Raw genomic sequence first — 9,041 nt, 5'->3', positions numbered from 1 at the left:
TTTTAAACGGAGTGTATTTTTTCTGATGTTATATCTGTTCCTGAATGATGTGTAAAGAAATTTTGATTTAAGCATCTTAATGAATTCTTTATACTGAAATATATATTGAAGAAGATAAATATGTTCTTTTGAATTTATACGTTTTTGCGTCGTAACTCCTTTATTATTATTAATATATATATATATATATATATATATATATAAAGTTTATATAATTTGTGTGTGTGTGTGTGAGTCTGTAACAAGAAGAAACATGTTCTTTCAACTTCAAACTTGATAAACAAGTTGAGGCTTACTTGAGGATGCCAAAGATGTTTTTGTGTAATTAAAATCTTGCTTGTTTTTCATTAGGATTAATCACCAGATATTTCTTCTTGCCTACCTATTTTCTTACATGTCTGTTTGTCTGTCCATCACTCTGTCCACTTCTCTCTGGTCATTCACCTTATTTATACATCAATTCATTTCTTTTTTTTATCTGACAAACTGTATCTCTAACCATTTCTGCCTCCCTGTTTCAATGCGGCTGACTACAATTGGGAGAAGCTTTGACATAATCACTCGGCTGTCAAGAAATAGCAGTCAAATCTCCCTCGTATCACACCCAGTGCTGTGGTTCTCAACCTGTGGTCCGTGGACCCCTGATGGTCTGCAAAGGTAGTTCTGTGGGTCCATGAACTAAATTCAAAATTTCACCCCCCCCCCCAAGGACAAGCATATTAATAGGGGTCTGTGAGAAAACTCATTTAAATAAAAGGAGCCCTTGGTAGTGAAAAGGTTGGGGACCACTACCCTAGTGTCTTAAGAAGGTACATTAGGTGGTCTACCCTTTTCTGTCTGTTTGTTGTGGTTGACTAACCAATGGAGGAAGCATTTCCACAGTTACTTAAATGTCAAGAAAAAACAACCAAATCTCCCTCATCTCTTAAAAAGGATACCTGAGATAATGTAGTCTTAGATATACTATGCCTTAAAGACAAACAGGGTGATCCCAGGCTGGAATGCTTTTCATTATGAATCTCTTTATTCAGCACTGACCTAGGGCTAAACAGTAATTGTGTCTCTACATTCCTACTTATCCGCATGTCTCTCTCTCTCTCTCTCTATTTCTTGGCATTTCTATTTCCTCCCACTTAACTCTCTCTCTACCATCTTATGTTCACTTGCCTGTCTGTCCATTTCTACTTTGTATGTCTGCCTGTCCACTTTTTCTTTTTTTGTTGTCTATTTATGTACCTGTCTATTTGTCTGTCAGTTTTATCTCTGTGTCTTTTTCAATTTGTAATCTCATGTCTCAGAAGAAGAAAAAAAGAAGACATTTTCAGTATTGTTCTAGTAACCTGAATGATGATATTAGAGAGAGAGAGAGAGAGAGACAGACAGACAGACTTATGTACATATATGCTCAGAGAGACATTGACAATGAGATACATGAAGCTAGAGGTACATGGAAACAGAAGCAGACATACAATGAGAGACAAAAAAAGAAAAATATGTAGAGAGAGAGGGGAGGGGGAGAGAGACAGAGAGGGGGGAGAGAGACAGAGAAGAGGAGAGAGACAGAGAGGGGGAGAGAGACAGAGTGTCTAATATGAGAGTTGCTTTTTCCTTTCTGACTTGTTTTTATTTTCTTCTTTAAACCAGGCCTTTTGCATGAAGGGGATGAGATTTTGGAAATAAACCAACACACAATGAAGGGACAGAATGTGGACGATGTGTCAGAATTAATGGTAAGTTGATCTCAATAATCCTCTGCATGGAGATTAACCCCTTGAATACCAATTCACCCGAGACTGCCTCTGGTTCTACAACACTAACTTCCTGATTTTAAGTTGATCTCAATAATCCTCTGCATGGAGATTAACCCCTTGAATACCAATTCACCCGAGACAACACTAACTTCCTGATTTTAAGTTGATCTCAATAATCCTCTGCATGGAGATTAACCCCTTGAATACCAATTCACCCAAGACTGCCTCTGCTTCTACAACACTAACTTCCTGATTTTAAGCTGATCTCTATAATCCTCTGCATGGAGATTAACCCTTTGAATACCAATTCACCTGAGACTGCCTCTGCTTCTACAACACTGACTTCCTGATTTTAAGCTGATCTCAATTAAAACCTTCCATCAAAATTTCATGGTAATTTCAATTCCAAAGACCCTCTTTATTTTACTGAATTCCTTATTATTTTCAAAACCAATTGAAACAAAAGCAGGATATTTTAACAGGAATATGGTAAGGGAAAGGTAAATAATTAGTCTCTAAGCCCCTATTTATGTAAGTTTAGGGGACAAACATTTAACTGTATATCTAATTACATATGACGGTAATGTTTCTTAACATAGGCACAAGGAGGAGTGGGGTAGTTGAGTACTTTGATCCCTATACTTGATTGGTACTTTATTTCATCTCTGAAGGACGAAAGACAGTCAACCAGAGTAGGATTTGAACTCAGAGCATAAATACTACTCTAATGCTTCTTCTAATCTGCCATTCTTTGATATTGTTTCTAGCATAGGTACAAAGCCCTAAATTTGGGTAGGGTGGGAGTTTAAAGACACTACTTCATACCAGCAAACCACCAACAGTAGTTACACACTTTCCTCTCAAGCCAAAAGTGGAGCATCTATGTCCGTTTGACCAGTTAAAAATGGTAGCTACATTGCCCTCAAATCATTGCTTACCATTTTTAAAGAAGTAATGACCATTAGATAGTGTAGTCTTCAAAACATACTGTACCTGAGGGAATGAAGAATAAGTTAAAAAAGGAGGCGGGATGGGCTAGACTGGAAAGTCTTTTATTACTGCTGATGAATCAAGGCAGACCTGGAAACAAGCCACAAAAGCAACAATAACAACAACATGTCTCTTTAAATGAGTTGCTGCATTCCTCACTATAGTAATATGGTGAGGTGTGCAGTAGCTGAAAGAAAGAATTGGTATTCCTTTTAAAGTGTTGGCACTCTATAGATTTTAGGTTCTTTTACCACCACCACCATCATCATCATCAATATCTCTATATCCACATTTCCAAGCTGGTATGGGATGGACAGGTCATTATGACCTGCGCCAGTTCTTTTTCAGAAGTTACTGTCCTCCTAGATATGTCAAAAGACCACTTCTCAGTTAAAACCTTCCGTTTCTTTTAATCCCATGGTTTCATGCTGAGACCTTCTTCCTAGCACCAACCACTTTACCAGGTGTACTGGATGTATTTTATCATGGAACCAGCACCAGGAAGGTTTTCATGTCTTCTGACAGACAAAGGGATAATCTCAACCCTACATTGTCTCCATTCACCTGTCAATTGCTTTGTTGAGTACATCCAGTGCATTTAAAGGGGCACCCTCACCAACAGGGTGACTAGAAGAGGGAGCGGGCAGTGAAAGGTAATACTTTCACCTTAAGGTGACAGTGTCAGGTAATAAAGGTAATATAATTGTTGTTGTTGTTTACTGTCAGGTCATCAGCCTGCATTGAACAGACTGAAACTGAAAAGCATTTCACCCATGACCACTCCATCTGTTTGTTGAAATCTGTATTGTCCAACAGGTTCATTCTTTTCCCTTGTTTAAGATTGTGGAGGTTGTGATTTAAGGGAGATTCAGTTGTTTTTTCTAGCAAATCATGAGTAATAATAGTTTCTCAATTCGGCATGATGCCAACTGGCCCTTGTATTAGACTAGTGTGTCATTTTGTCAACCCCTGAAAGGACGAAAGCAAAGTTGACTTTGGTAGGATTTTGAACTTGGCATGGAAAGGTGGGGAAGAACTGGTGCAAGGCATTTTTTTCCAAGCTCTAGGTTCATTACAACTCCTCAGAAAAGGATAAAAAGAGGGGACAGAAAAAAAAAAAAATCAAGCATAAGTTGAGTAAAGAAAGACAGCAATGAATGCTAGAATTGCAGGATAAAAGACGAAGACAAAAAAAAACCATAAAAGAGTTATAAAGAGGAAAGGTTACACAGGTTCATCAGGAGTAGAATTGGTAAATTCCTGGAAGCATGGAATCTTTGAAGGATGTAGTACGTTGACAGTTGACAAATGGCATGGCTAATTCATTCTTTGCTTTGACAATTCTGTGTGAAATATGTGGAAATTCTTTCCAATGGCTTGTGATGTTAGTTATGCAGAGTGGTGATGATGATGCTGGCAATAATAGTGATGATGATGATGATGGTTCAACATTGTCACCATGAAAGTATCAGACTGGTATGAATCTATTTCATTCCTTTATAATGTATTTAGTTTTGCCGTTGCTGTTCTTCTCCCGTTTAACTCCTGTAGAGTTCTTATCGACCATATTAATCATATATTGTAGAACTTTCTCTGAAATTCTTTTAACTTTGGATGAGAATGGTAATCCATCTTCAGTTTATAGTCCCTTGCTGATCAGAATGATTTGTTTTGTAACCTCAAAAGATGTTTATTTGTTTTTATTGTTGCAGTTGTTGTTGTTATCTTATATATATTTATTTATTCAATCTATGTTGATTGGTTATTTTGCTCTTGGAAGCTGTCTTGGAGATAGTTATAGCTTTGATTTCCCATTGGAATTCTGTGACAAATCTCTTTGTACTCTTTGATCTATGTATATATTTTTTTAAATATTCATCAATATGTTGTTATTGTATATATTATTATTATTATTATTATTAAAGAAATTGGTTTCTGTTAAAACGGGTTGCTATCAATGGCACTATTTGTTAGGTGGCTTCTTTGAAAAATTCTGTTTGGCAAAAATGTTTTGATTAACTCTTTCTTAACCCTATTTGCAATGCAATATACTGTATGTTTTGATTAATTTTCATAATAATGCCGACTTTAAAGGAATTTAATAAAATAACCAAATTTTTGCCTTATTAAGTTGATGTTTAGAACTTAACCGATAGAAATTATGCTGGAAAATTTTAATTTGAATATGAACAGTTTAGAATGAGAGTTTTTGTGTTGTAGAACCAAGAATGGTCTCGAGTTGGAACCAAAAGGGTGGAAACTGTAGATTAGTATTCTCTGTTTCTCTCTCCCTTTTTTTTTGTTGTGTGTGTGGTGGGGGTGCATCCATTTCACATTTTGTTTCTCTCTGTTGTGGTACGGAACAGCAGGAAGACTCTGTAGTCTTTACTTTTATTTTATTGCTTCTTCTTGAGGATGGAATCAGCAGTGTAACGAAAAAAGATATTTGAGTTAAAGACATAGATGACTCCCCACCCCCCATATTGGTGGGGGTGATGATGTTGTTTAACCACTGGCTAACCTCAATTGAGTAAACTGATTAAAGGTGTTACGACTATGATTATCCTATCTTTTTAGAGTTTACCTTCAGAACACATTATGTGAGGTGTTCTTTTTTAAAGAAGGCAGAATGTAATTTATGGGGTATTTGGCTGCTATGTCTAGCAGGTTGAGTGACCGTGCAGAATCTCTCTTATTAATTTGGCTTTATGTATTCTGTTGATGGTATTGTCTCTATTGTAGTATGAAAGAGGGAAAGAGGGAGAGAAAGGGCAAAAGAGAGATGGGAATAGGGAGAGAGACATAGAGAAAGAAAAGTGGGGGAGGGGGGGGTCTGGTAAACAAAAACAAAGGTGAGAAGGGGGTATATCCTTGTTGTCTTTTTACTAGCTTCAGTTGTTGGATTGTGGCCATACTGGAGCGCCGATTAGCCATGCCCTGAAATGACTGATTAGCCGTGCATTGAAGGGCTGAGTAGTTAAATAAATTATCCCCTGGACTTGTTTCTGCTTTTTAAATCTGGTAGTTGTTCTGTTGGTTACTTTCGCTAAACCAGTAAGTTACGGAGACATAAACAAACCAATATCAGTTGTCGGGCAGAAGGAACACACACACACACACACACACGTTGGGCTTCTTTCAGTTTCCATCTCCCAAATCCATTTACAAAGCTTTTGTTGGCCTAAGGCTGTAATAACAGACACTTTTCCAAGGTGCCATGCAGTGGGACTGAACCTGAAACCATGTGGTTTGGTAGCTTACCACACAGCCATGCCTGCATCTTTGTTGATTCGTCTGTAGAATTTAGATGGAGAGGATGATTAGGACAGTGTATGGAGGGGGTGGTTTCATTATGGCCCTTAAACAAGTCTTTATATTTAGTCATTGTGAATATGAAAATAAAAATAGCCCTTGGCCGTAACTAGGTTTAGTGGGTCACCATAAAAAAAAACTCAGCCCTAAGTATGTCAAAACTTAATTGATTTGGTAGAGTTGTTTCCTTTAACAAGTTCATTGACTCTGGCTGGTAATTACATGATATTAAATAAAATGGCTCAATCTGGAATTGAAACTACGTCATAGACTTGGCTTTCCAAGAACTTCTTTCCTGTTTAGAGTCCTAGCCTAACATGAGAGTGAGTTAGCCTCTATATGCTTGCTCAGTTTGCTAGAAATAGCAACTGAAACTCTCTCATGCCACATCTTATTGTCTGCAATATAAAATATGTTGGACAGTTTTGTTCACGATATGCTACGACTGAATATAAAACAAAAAATATGGGATGGTCATGCCTAGAATAACCTTTTGATCACACATCTATCTACTCTGTCAGGGCTAAAGAACAAAGCACTCAAGATATTTATTATATCATTAACTGTGATATTATGATAAAGTGTCCAACTTGCAGAATTGTTAGCATAGCAGACAAAATTCTTAGTGGCATTTCGTCAGTTCAAATTCCCCTGGGGTCACCTTTACCTTTCATCCTTTCAGGATCAATGAAATAGGTACAAGTCAAGCACTTCCCCTCCTCTCAAACATTGCTGGCCTTGTTCCAAAATAAGAAAAGAGTATTATGATAATTATAATATTATTATAAGTTGTTATGGAATATGAATTTCTGAATCACAAACCGGTTGTGCTACAATGAAGTGAACTCAACGTTTTTGCATAGACTTTAAAAATACTTTTCTATGATTTCAGGCTAACCTGACTGGTACAATAACATTTATGGTGGTTCCGGGCCATAACCCATACCATATCATGTCTACAAATAACAATGCGGTAAGTTAAACAGGAGAAGTTTTCTTGTCCTTACCTTCTTTCTTGTTCTTCCTCTTTTGAATTTTTACCATTCTGTGTCATGTGAATTCATAGAAACATATTAATTGATGCAATGTTTTAACTAGGTGAGAATTTTTTAATCGTTTAGCCTTCAGCTTACTTTGTCAAATGTGATGCTCATTTATTCATTGTTTTCAATTAATAAAGATAGACTGTATGACACATGTGTATGATTGGGTGTCAGAAGACATGGCATCTACCAAGCAAAATCCTTCACCATGCCAAGTTCATTGTGTAGAATATTCTCAACTCTCTCTCACGGGATATGCCAATAGCATTGGCTCTTTGATTTATAGTCAATTGCATGTCAGCCATAACCTTGTGGTGAACACGGTCAATGTTTTCCTCGGTGACGGCAGTTGCAGAATGTCCAGAAGTTGGGTCATATGGAAGACTCTCCATTTTCCTCCTGAATTCAGCTCCCCATTTTTGCACTGTTGATAAAGCTGGAGCATCATGCCCTAATGTATCAACCATGTCAGCATAAATGTCATGGGTGGAGCTAAACCATTTTCCTGCGGGTAACACCAAAATGCCAGATTTTGTCCATTTTCAAGAGGAGTTGCTACTAATTATCTTTGAAGTCTTCTTTGAACAGTCAAATGGCAGTTTACCTGGAAAGAAACAATAGGGGTTGAAATTAATGCATGCCAGATTTCACAGCCTTAGCATCACTCCTTCATAATCAGCCTATGAACCTTTCAAACCCACAGTCATGGAGTGATGTAGTTGGACTATTTAATATGTATTGATGTGCTTGCATCAGTGTTTGGCTGGAAATTAGTCAGTTTCAGCATTGGATTGCTTCACCATTCCCGATTCAGTTCACTACTAATTCAGTACTCTTATTGCTCAAATTTAGGAGCTTATCTTGACCACCTTGGGTGTGGCCATATGGAACCCCAGGGCTTAAAATATTGACCTCTTTGATGACCCTGCTTGACAACATTTGTAATTTGAAATGGCAGCAACTAAGAACTGAAATGTTGTTATTGAATTTGGTTTACTGAAAATGTAACTTTGTTCTGTTTTATTTGATAGTTTTAATATAGGAATATATTTCAGAAATTATTTTAATTAAATTTTGTAATTATATATATATATTAAAAAAAAATTCTTACATGCAAATAAGTCAAAAGATTCAGTCTAATAATGGTTTCCCAATTCTCACATCTTTGCCAATTTCAGATGTGTATTCGAGCTTTATTTAACTATGAACCTGAAGAAGATGAGTACATTCCTTGTAGAGAACTTGGCATTTCATTCTTGAAAGGAGATATTCTTCATGTGATTGACCAAGAAGATGTCCATTGGTGGCAAGCTTATAAGGATAAGGATCAACACGAGAATGCTATGGCTGGTTTGATACCTTCAAAGTTCTTTCAAGAAATGTAAGTTTATTGAAATTGTGATATTCTGCTGCAACTGCTGTTGTTTGTTAGGATATTAGCAACCAAATTGTTATGCCATCATGATAATTTCTTTTAACCAAAATGAGAAATTAATTAGAGGACTTCTATGCAGTTAGCCAATTTCTTTTAATTAGCAGCCAAATATCCCTCAAATTACGCCCTGTCCATTTTAAATAATGGAATGGTTATACCCTTTGGTCATAGACCTGCTTGATCAATGTTCAACTAAAGTTGATCCACAACATCAAAGATGTTGAAAATGTGTCGGTTGTTTTCATGGGGTTTCTTCTAATACCTGAACCAGTTTAACTCTGGCACCTGGCCCTCTGATGCCTTTTATGGAGTTCACACTGTTATAAGATTTCAGGGTCAGACTCAAGTCTGAGGATAACTCCCTCCTGTCAATTTCAAAGGACCTGAACAGGATCATGGATTCTGCCCTTTCTCCTATGTATATATGTGCGCGCACACACACACACACACACACAATAACTGTATCATTTCATATATATATATATATATATATATATATATATATATATA

At 36.7% G+C, this 9,041-nt stretch overlaps 1 protein-coding gene across 5 annotated transcripts in view; it reads left to right on the top strand.

Moving 5' to 3' along the window:
• Positions 1-9,041, top strand: part of LOC106868582 (protein PALS1) — a 253,072-nt gene that overhangs the window by 234,111 nt on the left and 9,920 nt on the right. For all 5 annotated transcript variants that reach the window (XM_014913910.2, XM_014913909.2, XM_052971945.1 and 2 more), the window contains 3 exons: positions 1,645-1,730; positions 6,946-7,026; positions 8,275-8,477. In XM_014913910.2, the coding sequence (XP_014769396.1) occupies positions 1,645-1,730; positions 6,946-7,026; positions 8,275-8,477 (370 nt within the window). The remainder of the gene's footprint in view (positions 1-1,644; positions 1,731-6,945; positions 7,027-8,274; positions 8,478-9,041) is intronic.

The sequence above is a fragment of the Octopus bimaculoides genome, chromosome 11 (genome assembly GCF_001194135.2).
Source record: "Octopus bimaculoides isolate UCB-OBI-ISO-001 chromosome 11, ASM119413v2, whole genome shotgun sequence".
NCBI classification, from domain to species: domain Eukaryota; kingdom Metazoa; phylum Mollusca; class Cephalopoda; order Octopoda; family Octopodidae; genus Octopus; species Octopus bimaculoides.
The sequence above is the reverse complement of the archived record's forward strand: the minus strand, read 5'-3'. Positions and strand labels throughout refer to the sequence as shown.